Source organism: Gadus morhua, chromosome 22 (genome assembly GCF_902167405.1).
Source record: "Gadus morhua chromosome 22, gadMor3.0, whole genome shotgun sequence".
In the NCBI taxonomy this organism is placed as follows: Eukaryota; Metazoa; Chordata; class Actinopteri; order Gadiformes; family Gadidae; genus Gadus; species Gadus morhua.
Genome location: NC_044069.1, coordinates 21,493,807 through 21,506,812, shown reverse-complemented (window position 1 = coordinate 21,506,812; position 13,006 = coordinate 21,493,807). Strand labels below are relative to the sequence as shown.

The 13,006-nt window shown below is 48.4% G+C and overlaps 1 protein-coding gene across 4 annotated transcripts in view; it reads left to right on the top strand.

Annotated features, from left to right (window-relative positions):
* elmo1 (engulfment and cell motility 1 (ced-12 homolog, C. elegans)) overlaps positions 1-13,006 on the top strand; it is an 85,091-nt gene that overhangs the window by 55,177 nt on the left and 16,908 nt on the right. For 3 of the 4 annotated variants that reach the window (XM_030346324.1, XM_030346323.1, XM_030346325.1), the window contains one exon: positions 6,661-6,797. In XM_030346324.1, coding sequence (XP_030202184.1) covers positions 6,661-6,797 — 137 coding nt within the window. Of the gene's footprint in view, positions 1-6,660; positions 6,798-11,120; positions 11,634-13,006 lie in introns of those variants that run through there. The other variant, XM_030346326.1, reaches the window with a different exon arrangement.

Below are 13,006 nucleotides of genomic sequence, written 5' to 3'. Positions count from 1 at the left end.
GAGGTGTTCCGCTGTCTTTGTTTGAAGAGCATTAACTTCTCCTATAGATCAGTGTTTAGGAAGAGGCCGTTAGGAACTGCATGAGGAGGTTAAATGTGATGCAGGGTGGCTCCGCGTGTGTGTAGATTTATCTGTGTGGCATCATCAATTCATACATCGTTAGGGCTGGCGCATTATTTAACCGCCCTGCAGCTCATCACGTTGAAGTTGGGGTGTCGGACACAGGCTTTGTTTACAACTCTCCACTAATTCGATGGGTAGTCAAAGACTCAGTCAGCATCACGTGTGCTCTGTGATTCGTAGGTGTAAGTTGCGAACACAAAAGTAATGGCTCCACTGTCCTTTAAGTGCAACTTGGCCCCGGAGTGCCACGTCATGCCTTCTATATATAGTTCCTCCTTTAAAAGTAGTCTTCAATCCCTGATGGAGAATAAACGTTTGGTTGTTCAGCTCTTTATTCTCTCTGCTCTGCTTCTGCCATGCCCCATTTGAGGGTGAAATAGTGAATAACGAGACGGCAGTGCCACTTCTACGGATCATTTGTTAGCAGTGAAATAGCATCACGAGGATGAAACCAGCGGTGGACTGTGAAGGAACAGGGCTGGAGTTACTGTGTTGGCCCCGTTCTTATTTAATCCGACTCCTGTGATTTGTTTTGCTTCGGATCGTCGGGCCAGCAGAGGAGATGTCTTTGATATGTTTTTGTTTGTTTGTAGCCTGAATCCAGCAGGAATTCAAATTAAAGCAGCATTTCTGTTAGTGCTGGTGTTTCCACTGCCAGCTCTCGCCAGCTACTAGATATTTGACTCGGCTTGCGAGTAATTTATTTAGTGTTCAGATCGGCGTCTCTGCCCTCCGCTCTCTATTCTCTCATTTATTAATGTCTCTCTCTGTCTCTTGCCCCTAATTTAAAACATTTATTTTTCTCTCTCTCCCCACCTCCCCCCACCCCGTCCCCGTCTATCCTCTATTTTGTTCACCCAGCGAGTGATCCTAAAAGATTAATTGTCTCTCCTTGTTCCCAGCTGGAACACGGCACACGGCTTAATGGAATGCCCGGCGCTCACACGCCAGTCTGCATCCCCTCTCACATTCCTCCTCCTCCTCCTCCTCCTCCTCCTCCTCCTCCTCCTCCTCTTCCCCCACTCCTCCTCCTCCTCCTCCTCTTCCCACCACCCTACTTCCTCCTCCTCCTCCTCCTCCACATACTTCTTGTCCTCCTCCCCCTCTCATTCCTCCTCCCCCACCTCCGTCACCCCCACCTCGACCTCCTCCTCTTCTCCCACACCTATTCCTCCACAACCTCCACTTTCTCTCTCTCCTCCTCCCTCACCTCCCCCAAAATGCTCCTCCGTCTCTCTCACTCCTCCTCCACCTCTTCCCGGCCTTTCCACCTCCTTCTCCTCCACCCACGCCTCCTCCTCGTCCTCAACCTCCCCTCGGAATGGCTCCATAGAATATGCATGAAGTTATGTAAAATGGCCCGGCATGGTGAGGGATGGCCTGCTTAGTGGTTCACTGTGCACTGCCTACAACCCCCCACCCACCTTTCCCCTCATCAACCCCCCCCCAACTCCCATGAACAGCACATGATTAGGAGCCTGAGGGTGCGGTGGTCAGGTATAGGGACAACCACACATGCACAAAATAATAATAATGATAACAAAACGCCTCACAACCCAACACAAAGTTCCCTGACTTTGGGACCCACCCACCTCTCTGTCCCAGAGACCACCAGCCAAACTCAGACAAGAGCATCTGCTCCGGAGGTCTCAGACGGCCTCAAGGACGCCTCCGTCGTACCACCCGGCCGATCACCAGCGCGGTGATCGGCCGGTTGGCCCGTGTTATGACGCCATTTGTATTCGTTGAATATTAGCCGGTGTTTTGCTATTGATTTTTGGATTGTTTCAGCTGAAGGACAGTACGAGCTCTCAGGAGTTCTTCAGTGGAGTCGTTAAGACACTGTTGAAAGGCTGAAGGGGTCAGTTTGGAGTGTGTGTGCGTGTGCGTACGTTGACGGGCGCCTCAACCCCTACTTTCTATGTGTTAGCATGACAATGTTGTCGCTAACTGTAGCACCGTGGCACCCCAACACAAATACCTTCAGTCAGCACCCATCGGATGAAGCCGGCTGGGCTGCACATATCAAATCACAAGCACAACATATTTGTGCTTAAATATAACGTGACTAACATAATTGACATGTTAGTTGTTGCTAATTAGGACCAAAAAGTGTCATATACTACTAAATGGTATATACACGCAGGATCCATTATTGATTTACCAAGAAGACTCGGATGTGAATAAGAAGATTCTTGTACCTTAACATGAAGATGGTGATGTAATCCTTGCTTATGACGTGGTGAGGTAGGTGGTGGTGATATAGAGTTGGGGAAAGTTGAGCCCGTGTATCGGAGCCTCTCCTCCTACTGTTCATAGGGCGGCCATATGCTGCCCGCTCTGCCTCTCCAGCCAGGTGTAGTTTGGCATGGAAAGTACCCAGCATGCTGCCCATGTCCTCCAGCACACACACACACACACACACACACACACACACACACACACACACACACACACACACACACACACACACACACACACACACACACACACACACACACACACACACACGCACACACGCACTACCTGCTGCCTTGGCATTCTGACATGGACAGACGGTGACTGGACCAGAACAATGGTGCTGACGCTGCACACGAACACACACACACACACACACACACACACACACGCACACACACACACACACACACACACACACACAGCTTGTCACAGCCAGACGTCAGAGCCTGCTGGTATGGTAATTTCTGGGAGGCTGACACCTCTCTGTGTGTGTTCACCATGTTGTACGGCCCCAGCAAGGTGACTGTGCGCGGGCAACTGCTGTTGCTTTGTTCACTTTAGTTCAGTCGGGTGGCTCTCTGTCTCACGGCTCTCAGTGGACAACAGCCCCTCGTGTAAGACTCTGCTAGGTGATCACACACACACACACACACATAACACACACACACATGCTTACACAAACAGAAAAACCAGGTCATGAGTGAGACAGCAGTAGTGGATGACGTCAGAAACCCCCCCCCTGGAATCCCACATGCCCCACATCGCCGTCTCCTTTGCCAGGCGTCATCCACCAGAAGTCTTCATGGAGAGATCTATGAATACCTTTTCATTACAGGAGCAGAAACCAAACCACAATGTGAGGGTGACGGTACTGGCTGCAGAGGGGGAGAGGGAGTGTAGATGTAGGAGATGTAGTGTCGCTGAGGCTCTGGGACTCTGGTGAGAGTCATGAGTCATATGGTCCATCTGAGCCCCTACTGGACACGTGTCCTGTTAACCTTGTAACGGGGGGCTGGGAGACATCCAGCCCATAGGGGGCAGATGGCAGAAGGGCTCAGAGTGACGTATCCCTCCCCTACTCGATATTCTTATAAATAACACAGTGTCAGTGACGCTGGCAGCGTTTATGGAGGCTTTTGATTTTAATCTGGGGGATGTTCATGTCCCACCCGGGGGGGGGTCCATGACTCATCTGTCAACGAGTAGCCTTCTCAGGCGGTCCATGGGACCACACACACACACACACACTCGAGTTTACCACTAGTTTGCCTTCTGAGGCGCATCTGCCCCACATTTCATATTGTGTCACTTAATTAAAAAACAATTAATTAGTGCTTTGTGTGAATGGTTGTCAGTTTATTGAATGAATGCTGTGTGTGTGTGTGTGTACATGTGCTTATGGAGTTTGTGATTCACGCGTGTGTACACATGATTGTCAAAAGATGTCATTGATGGACGTCATCTTTGTCTCCCGTCAGAGGTGGCTGACAGGAATGACATACAGATGCATTTACATATCAATGCTACGTTTCACACTGTTGTTGGATTGTGCGTCCGAAGGGGATCCGTCTGTCCTACTGTGTTGTTGATTTCTGTTGGAAGACGGCAGCTTTTCGGGGAATGTTAATATTGGTAGCAGTCAAGCATACCTCCTTGTTAAAAGTGAATGGTTGTTTAAGAAGAGGTTGTTTCTGAGTTTTGACTCAAAGGAATAGCATCTATTTTGTGTTTTGGTCTTAAATGTTCTGTTCTCACTCAGTGATGCATTGGTAAAAAGAAACACTTGAATTACTTCTTTGACTCATCTTAAGATTCAGACTCCAAATAGATTAATCCAATTAATGTCAACCTCTAGTGATTGGACTTTTTAATATGCATTATCTTCTTTTTGGACGAACTGGTCGACCATGTATTCGACCAAGACCATGTATTTATAGACTTAATCTTTAATTTATATTTATATTCCAATATTTATATTCCAAAAACAACAAACGAAGAGATCGTCCTCATAATTGTTTATGAATTCCCTAGCATTGGCCTGTTTACACTAGGAGGTCGAATGTGACGGTACCCATGACACACCTGTACGTACACCTGTCCCAGGAAACGCTCTCCCTGTTGTCTCTGGAGGATTCAACAGGCATTGGTGAGGCCATGAATGAGGGCATTAGTGTCTGTCCTCTTGAGGTAAATCAGTAGCTTCCACATGCAAGCTATAGTTGTTGTTTTCAGTGGCAATGATTCAGCAATCGCCGCAACTAGGGTTCTCGTAAAGTGCTGCTGGTTATATTTATGACTGGAGGTATTTCCTGTTGTGTTTTGCTGCAACACATTGCAACGCTGCCGATATTAAGCGAGGGTGTGTAAGCCGTGGCCCTAATTTTCTGGAAAAGGGCTGCGTTCTAATCAGTTAAAAAACGCCCCCTCATACAATTACCCTTGTGACTTATTGAAATGTTGCTCTACACTCTGAATTCAGAATCATCACACAGCCTTAAACGCAGAGACCGGATTCACTCTGAATTCTGACTGCGCTCCTCGGGTCCGTGGGGCGCGCAACGGTGTGTATCACTCAGTGTGGATTTGATAGATTGTTGTACTTTTTGATTAAACGTGCCTAGCCAGGGCAGTTGGAAAGCACTTTCTTGTGTTTGACAAAACAAAGATCCAGCTATTGGAGCTGCGTGATATAATGTTTGGAATTTAATGGGTGATAATGGCTCTCCAACTGCCCATTTTCCGGACGCCCGTGAGGGGATAAAGAAAAACAGCAATTAACATTAATAACAAACTGGCCAAATCTTTTAACCTTGTGTTTATCCTGGATGTTGAACCGATAATAAAAAGGTCAAACTGGTGGTGCTTCAGTATGAATGTCTTCTTTCGTGTTTGCTCTCCTCCATCCTTCGGGTCCTAATGGTCTCCCACTGAGGAAATGGAACTATTGTCTGGTATGCTGTTGGTTTTATTTTTCCCAGCATGCCTTGCAGAGTCTTGGGATGTGGTGGCACGTAGCCGTTTGAGTTTTCCCCACGGCTTCGCCCCATGAGGCTGCCTTCTGACGCCGCGGCCTCAAATGGGTCCTGGCGTGTCATTGCTCTCACCTGGTCGCCCCGGGGCTCGGTTGGCCTTATCAATAAACACACCGGGCCGCTCCAGGCGGCTCCCAGCGTCCCCTAACCAGGCCGCCCGACAGCGCAGCAGGCAATCACCGGCTGCTGGAATCCAAGATGGTCTCTTTTAGATTCCCTATTTTCTTCACCCCCCTCTCGCCTCCGGTGGGCCCTCAGGGCCGCGTGTTGTTGACTAAGCTTCCTGTCTGACTTTCCTTGGCTCGCCTCCATTAGTCCGTCCCCCCCGTCCCCCCCCTCCCACACCCCCACCACCAAACCCCCGCCCCCGCCCTTCCTCAATGATGGGGAGTGACGACAACAGAAGAAGCACAGCCCGGCCCCCCCTTACTCCAGCATCTTCTGATCAGAATCATCAACTCTCTGTCTCCGGCTCTCTCTCTCTCTCTCTCTCTCGCTCTTGCTCTCTCTCACTGGCTCCTCCCCTCCCTCCCTCCCTCCCTCCCTCCCTCCCTGTCTCTTTGTAGCCCACACCCAGTGACATCATTCATTAAGCTGTGAACCCCAGGATGGACGCCTCCCACAGCCACCTTATACACATTTTTCATCTGCCGCCTGCAGCTGAGGAGTGTTCCCGCGGTGCCTCTTTGAGGCTCTGTAAATGTAGCAACCTTTGGCCGCCTCTCAGGCAAGAAAGGACGCATTTGGCTCCAACGAATGTCAAGTCCTGCCTTTGGAAAACACAATCACAATCCAAGTACTCTCAGAAGTGTTTGTATTCTCACTGTTCAATCAGTGTTTGTTCAGTGAATACTCTTCTGTTTTCTTCAGAGGGTGTATGAAGCGCAGGTCCTTCTGACCTCCTCATGCAAGCCCTTGTGTGAATAAGAAATGAGCCATCAATAGGCATTTCAACAAAACAAGGTCATTGGATGTTCTCGTCAATGACAATACATAAGATGACCTACAAAGATGTTCATTAACTACACAGGATATGATTCAGGTTCACTCTCCAATGGTCCCTCCCTGTAGGATCTTCTTACTGTTATCAAAATGCTGATATGAAATTGCAACACTCAATGTTGATACACTCAACAAAAACATGTCTCCATTAAGAGGCCCTTTCATGGATCACCATTGGCTCGCGGTTTTCTCTAATGAACAACCGGTCGTAATGAACCCCAGAGTTTGACCCCTGGCTCTCCTTCCCCCCCCTCCCCTACAGCAAGCGAGAACTGCCACGACTTCCACCCCATGTTCTTCACCCACGACCGCTCCTTCGAGGAGTTCTTCTGCATCTGCATCCAGCTGCTGAACAAGACGTGGAAGGAGATGCGGGCCACCAGCGAGGACTTCAACAAGGTACCGCACTCTCTGCTCCTCTCTGTACTGTCCACGTTCACCGACCAATCGCGTAGTCCGCTGAACACCATTTCCTGGTTTTAATGAACATTGAAATCCACGTTGATCCAGTAGTTCCTTTAGTGTTCAGCCGACCAGTAGACAGCTCTTCTTATGGAACACCATTCTACGATGACATGTTTAATGGGTGATGGTTACAAAGATCACTGTTTTGATTGTTTTTTTTTTTTTTTATTTATTTCTTATTGCTTATGTTTATTTATTTATTTATTTATTTATTTTTTCCACAATGTCTTGCTTTTTAAAAAATGTATGATGACTATATGCTCTGTAAGGTGACCTTGGGTGTCTTGAAAGGCGCCTCTAAATTAAATGTATTATTATTATTATTATTATTAAAGAGGCAGTCTTTGATGGAATAACATTTGGATGGACGGCGTTATCTGGCGAGCGTTCTGTTGCGCTAAACAGTTGAACGTCTCACTCTCTGTGCCTCGTGAGTCACGGTGCGCGCTGTTCTGGACGCTAGCAGGCGCCCCTCTCAGCACTATTAGGATCATCGCAACTCGAGTTTCACCAGATATGGGGATCACACAGCCTACGCATGGATAACACAAACGCACACACACACACACCCTACACACCCTGCACACACAGACACACACGTTAAACACCCTACACGCACACATTAAACACCCTACACACAAAGAATACACGTTCAACTCCCTACACACAGACACACACACAAACGGACAGAAGGAAACACCCATCAAACACCACACACACACGAACACACACACACACTGTACACACTGTTTAACACTTGCCATTCTACTATCCAGTGTGGAAATGCCACGCATTTTTTATGTAAAAAGTTGACAAGCTAAAATGCTTGGTTTGAGTTTTGAATCAGGCATTGTTGGGTTTTATCTTTGCCTTGGTTTTTATTGTTGTCGTCCTGAGCTACGATCTGGCTCCTGAGTCAGGATCCAGAGATCAATGGAGACCGGATGGAGACAAGGGGCTTCCCCAAATACCTGTGTGTGTGTGTGTGTGTGTGTGTGTGTGTGTGTGTGTGTGTGTGTGTGTGTGTGTGTGTGTGTGTGTGTGTGTGTGTGTGTGTGTGTGTGTGTGTGTGTGTGTGTGTGTGTGTAAGATGCCATGTTGCCTGCCTTCATTAGTCAAATGAGAGTAATAGACTCTGATTCTGAAGTGTTGAAACGCTATATTGGATTTTATCAATCCATTTCAAATACGACAGAGTTTTTCAGCAATTTGGCGAAGGAAAATGTTTCTGTATGGCCCAAGAATAAAGGGTTATGATTTCCAAACTGCATAAAGATCTGCAGTAACATTTGCATTCATGAATCCTAAATGGATCCATTTGGACATAGTTTCCAATAAACCATTTTTTTAATGAAGAAATCGTGTCCATAGGTTGATGCTACGTAATTCGACGCTATAATCAACAGTGCTTCAACAGTAGCCTTGTGATATGTTAGCTTCCCCAAGCCCAACCTCAATACTATAAATGTTCAAACTGTACTTATTCTTTATCTTGAGGTGGATTGATGAAGCACATCAGCTTTTCCCCCCAAATCTCAGCCGTCCGTGCTCTCTCACCGGCGGGGGGGCTTTTGAATCGCCTGATGCGTCCTAACGCATATGGCCAACGCGTGTGCTGATAATGGCGGGAAGTTATTTTCTGCCTCCCCTGCAGTGAGGCTGTTGCAGGGACGTGGGGACTGTTTGTCTGGGAGGGAGGGCTGTGTGTTCACGGGGGGGGGGGGCGTGGTGAGTGACACACAGTCACACTGTTATCACCACCACTGTAGGGCCCCGGCCTGGACACAACGGTCCAGCACAAGGTGGGGAGCAGACCGAGGTAACGATTCAGACCCAAGGCTTTCATTTAAGGTTGTTTTAGAAGCGTACAGCTACTAAGGAGACTAGGAAGTACGACGTTCACAAAGCATTTTTGTTGTTATGACAACACATTAATGGTTCATATCCCTTCTTGGCTCAAGATGATGCCGGAATCCTTGGCCCGGCTGGTCGTTTACATAGTTGGAGATACATGAAGACCGGCTCATAGTTTCTGACACTTGCATCACTAGGCTAAGAAAGCATACATCCTTGATGTTTTGGGGAAGTACGAAAGTCATCAATTAATTTCTTTATGAAAGAAAAAAGTATCTATATTAAATAAAATATGACATGTATAGTTCTTTAAACTCCTACTAATCTGCGTATGATGATATAGAAACTGTATAATCTGTGAATGGAGAATAATGACATTTGAACCGAGTTCAGAAACATACAAACCGCTGCCCGCCACACAGTTGTTGTGGATAATGAGCTGTAATTACACCTTTGGTCGGGATAAGTGCTCATCTGTGGGTTTTAAATAAACCAGAGGAGGTTAAAGGCTGCCGGTGAGGGACTCCCCGTCTTTCTTCCACACTGTAAATAAAAGTGTCGAGCAAAGTTCCCCTCGCTCCTCCCCAGGTCGCCATGTTAGCATGCTAGCCTAGCGGAGGCTATGGTGAGCCACAACACAGAATGTGTGGGGTCGTTTGTTTGCCCCAGCCTTGTGTGTTGGTGTGACTGTGGGCTCAAGCTGTGGCTGTCTGTCGCACCTCTCTTTTGACTCGGTATTTGGTACACATTCAGCAGTTGCTCTGAATATTTCCCGCAATTTCCATCTCCAACTCCTCGTTTGGCATTGTTTCTATTATAAAGAGAAGATGGCCCATAATGTTTTATAAGTATCTTTTGGTTATTTACAATACACATCATTGTGTTTCCATTAATGAAATAACCTGGGTTATTTACATACAGCTCATAACCTTGAACAGGGCTGCTTCTGAATGATGTACGGAGTATTGCTGAAAATGAATGAACATCTCTCGTGGGCTAAGGCCTCTGAAAGACTCCTTATTATGATGTATATGTGTACGGGCCTGTGTATTCATAATCCTCCCCCTGCATAGACAAAGGTTATGCTAATATGTATGTTTTTTTCAGGCCATTAAGCTTTGTGTGTATTTCGCCATCTGTTCGGTAACACCAGTAAATACATTTATGTCATATTTATTTCAAGGCTGGGAAGATATAATTTGCCAAAATAAAACAATAAACTCTTTACAGCTCCTAGTGAGTGTTGATAACATAAAGGCATTGGCCAGCGTGCGCGGGACGCGTTTTGGGATGGAGAAGCTATGATGTGCATGAGGGCTGGCTCTTCATGGCTGGCTGAGCCGCACGCCCACCCCCCCCCCTCCCACCCTAACCTACCCCTCTCCCATTCCCCCTGCCCCGCACGCACACGCACACGCGCACACACACGCACACAACTGGGTTCACAGTCATGTAAGAAAATGTCATAATGTCTCACACACACACACACACACACACACACACACACACACACACACACTCCCATGCACTTACATCCAGCTAATTATGTTTTGAAGAGTGTTTAGCGAAATCCAGCGGTGAATAGTGGTGGTGGGATGGAGGGGAAAGGGGTGTGTGTGTGTGTGTGTGTGTGTGTGTTTGTGTGCGTGTCTGTGTGCGTGCTCAGTCCGCCAAGCAACAGTTGCCTTTGTTTCCATAGCAACCCCCATCGAATTACCTACGCTGCGCTGAACCTCTCTGGCTCAGCCTCTTCTTCTTCTCCTCCCTGTATTTCAGCCTTTTGTGTTCCAGCCTGTTCTTTAGAAGCGCGCGTGTGTGTGTGTGTGTGTGTGTGTGTGGGGGTGTGTTACAAGCGTCCGTCTTGTACCACTGCCGGGAGTCTCTTCATCCAAATGTATCTTCTGAGTGCTCCCTCCTCCTCCTCAAACCCCCCCCCCCCCCGCCCCCCCCGCCCCCCTCTTCAGACACAAGCCTCCATCTCTCCTCAAGTACACACACACACACACACACACACACACACACACACACACACACACACACACACACACACACACACACACACACACACACATAGACACACATAGACATACACACACACACACACACACACACACACACACACACACACACACACACACACACACGCGGTGATGGAGCGGCTCACAGTCTCCCTCTCTTCTCCCTCCCTCTCTTCTCCTCCTCCTCTACTTCTCCCCTCCCCCTCCCGTTGTCTAAACCGCTCTCACCAGCCTCCCACTCCTCCACACACACACACACACGCACGCGCACACACACACAGCCATCTACCATGTGATCCGCAAGCGGCCGCTCCCATTGGCGGACTGTGATGGTGGCGTGCGTCCAATCAGTGATTAAGCTCTGAGATCAACATAAGCAGAGCAGAGCTGCCTGGCTGATGCTCTTAGAGTCACAGAGACCGAGCGAGAGAGAGGGAGGGAGGAAGCAAGGAAGAGACACAGAGAGCGATACAACACTCTGCTGCTTTTCTTTGCCATGCTACATATTGGTCTTTTGTAAAAGACGCGCGTGTTTTACAAAGCGTGGGGAGGCGGAGGAGGAGGCGTGTGGAGACAGAACGCGGGGCGCGCGGGATAGAGCGAGAGAGGGAAGAACAGGAGCGAACGAGGGGTGAAGGTGGACGAGCGCCTTCATTAGACTGTCTCTGTCCCCTTTGCGTGGCTGCCATTACTCCTAACAGGCTGCAATTAGCCCGCTCTCCTCCATCTGCTCCATCCATCCTTCTACTTATACCTCCGTCCTGCTCGCTCCTGCCCACACGCTCCTCTTTGGAAACAGACACACACACTCACTCTCTCTCAGAGACACACACACTGGGCATTGGTCTGTCATCACGAAGAAGAGCATCACTCACAGCCATGGAGGTGACACACACAGGTGAGTACCAATAAAGTGTGTGTGTGTGTGTGTGTGTGTGTGTGTGTGTGTGTGTGTGTGTGTGTGTGTGTGTGTGTGTGTGTGTGTGTGTGTGTGTGTGTGTGTGTGTGTGTGTGTGTGTGTGTGTGTGTGTGTGTGGGGGGAGAGGAGGAGAGAGGGGGGAGGGTCCAGTGTTTACGGTGTTGCCTGGATGAGGAGGATGAAGAGAGAGGAGGATGGAGGAAAGGGTGGACAGAAAATAATATGAAGGCAGGTAGGGAGAAACAACAGCGGGCGGCCGAGAGTGAGAGAAGAGTGGAATAAGAGAGAGAGAGCAAGAGGGAGGGAGGCAGTGGAACCAGATGGGGCATTGCTGGATGAGCAGTAAGCAGGTTAGACCACGAGCTAGAGCACAACCTAATAAACACGCTCGCACATAATGTACTAAATTAATATTGTCTCTCTCTCTCCATCTCTCACACTCACACTCTTCAACATCATTGTAATGGTGCTGATGGGGTGTGTGTGTGTGTGTGTGTGTGTGTGTGTGTGTGTGTGTGTGTGTGTGTGTGTGTGTGTGTGTAGGCTGTTGGGGGGGGGGGGGGGATGGGCACTGTTGTGATAGAATTACTCCACATATGACTGGCTCGCGGTGTGTGTGTGTGTGTGTGTCTGTGTGTGAGACTGGAGGAATCCAGATCCACCGTGGCTGGTGTACTACTACGGCCCCAGCGTCTCTGTCTCTGTCAGTCGGCTGCAGCCTCCAACCACACACCGTGGGTGTGATAGCATGATGCTAGTCTGCGGGCTAAAAAGCATGCGCCTAAAAGACACCATTTGAGTGAGTGTGATGAAACACAGGACATGATGAGGTTGATGTAACGCTGGAGAGGGTGTGTTGTTAGAAGTTTTGCTTAAGCTGGGCTTCTGTCGGGTCCAGATATCCTCTTGCGACTAAGTGGGTGCTGTGTATCCTGCCAAAGTGCTTCTGAGCAGTTCTTACGGTGCCTTTTTGGTCAAATTCAGTCTACATTTAACATTCAGTGTGTATTGTAAATACCCACAACGCCATGCTGTAATTCTTTATTGTTATCTCGGCGGATAATCTCTTTTGTTCAGCCGTAATGTAGAGTTCACGGCCTGTGTAGGATTATTGACATGGTTACCCTCAACCCCCCCAGAATAGAGACCCCACACACACACACACACACACACACACACACACACACACACACACACACACACACACACACACACACACACACACACACACACACACACACACACACTCTCTGTCCCTATCTCTCTGACTCTCTCCTCGTTCTCTGTCTCTCTCTCTGTCTCTGTCTCTGTCTCTCCTTCTCACTCACTCACTCACTCACTCACACCGAATG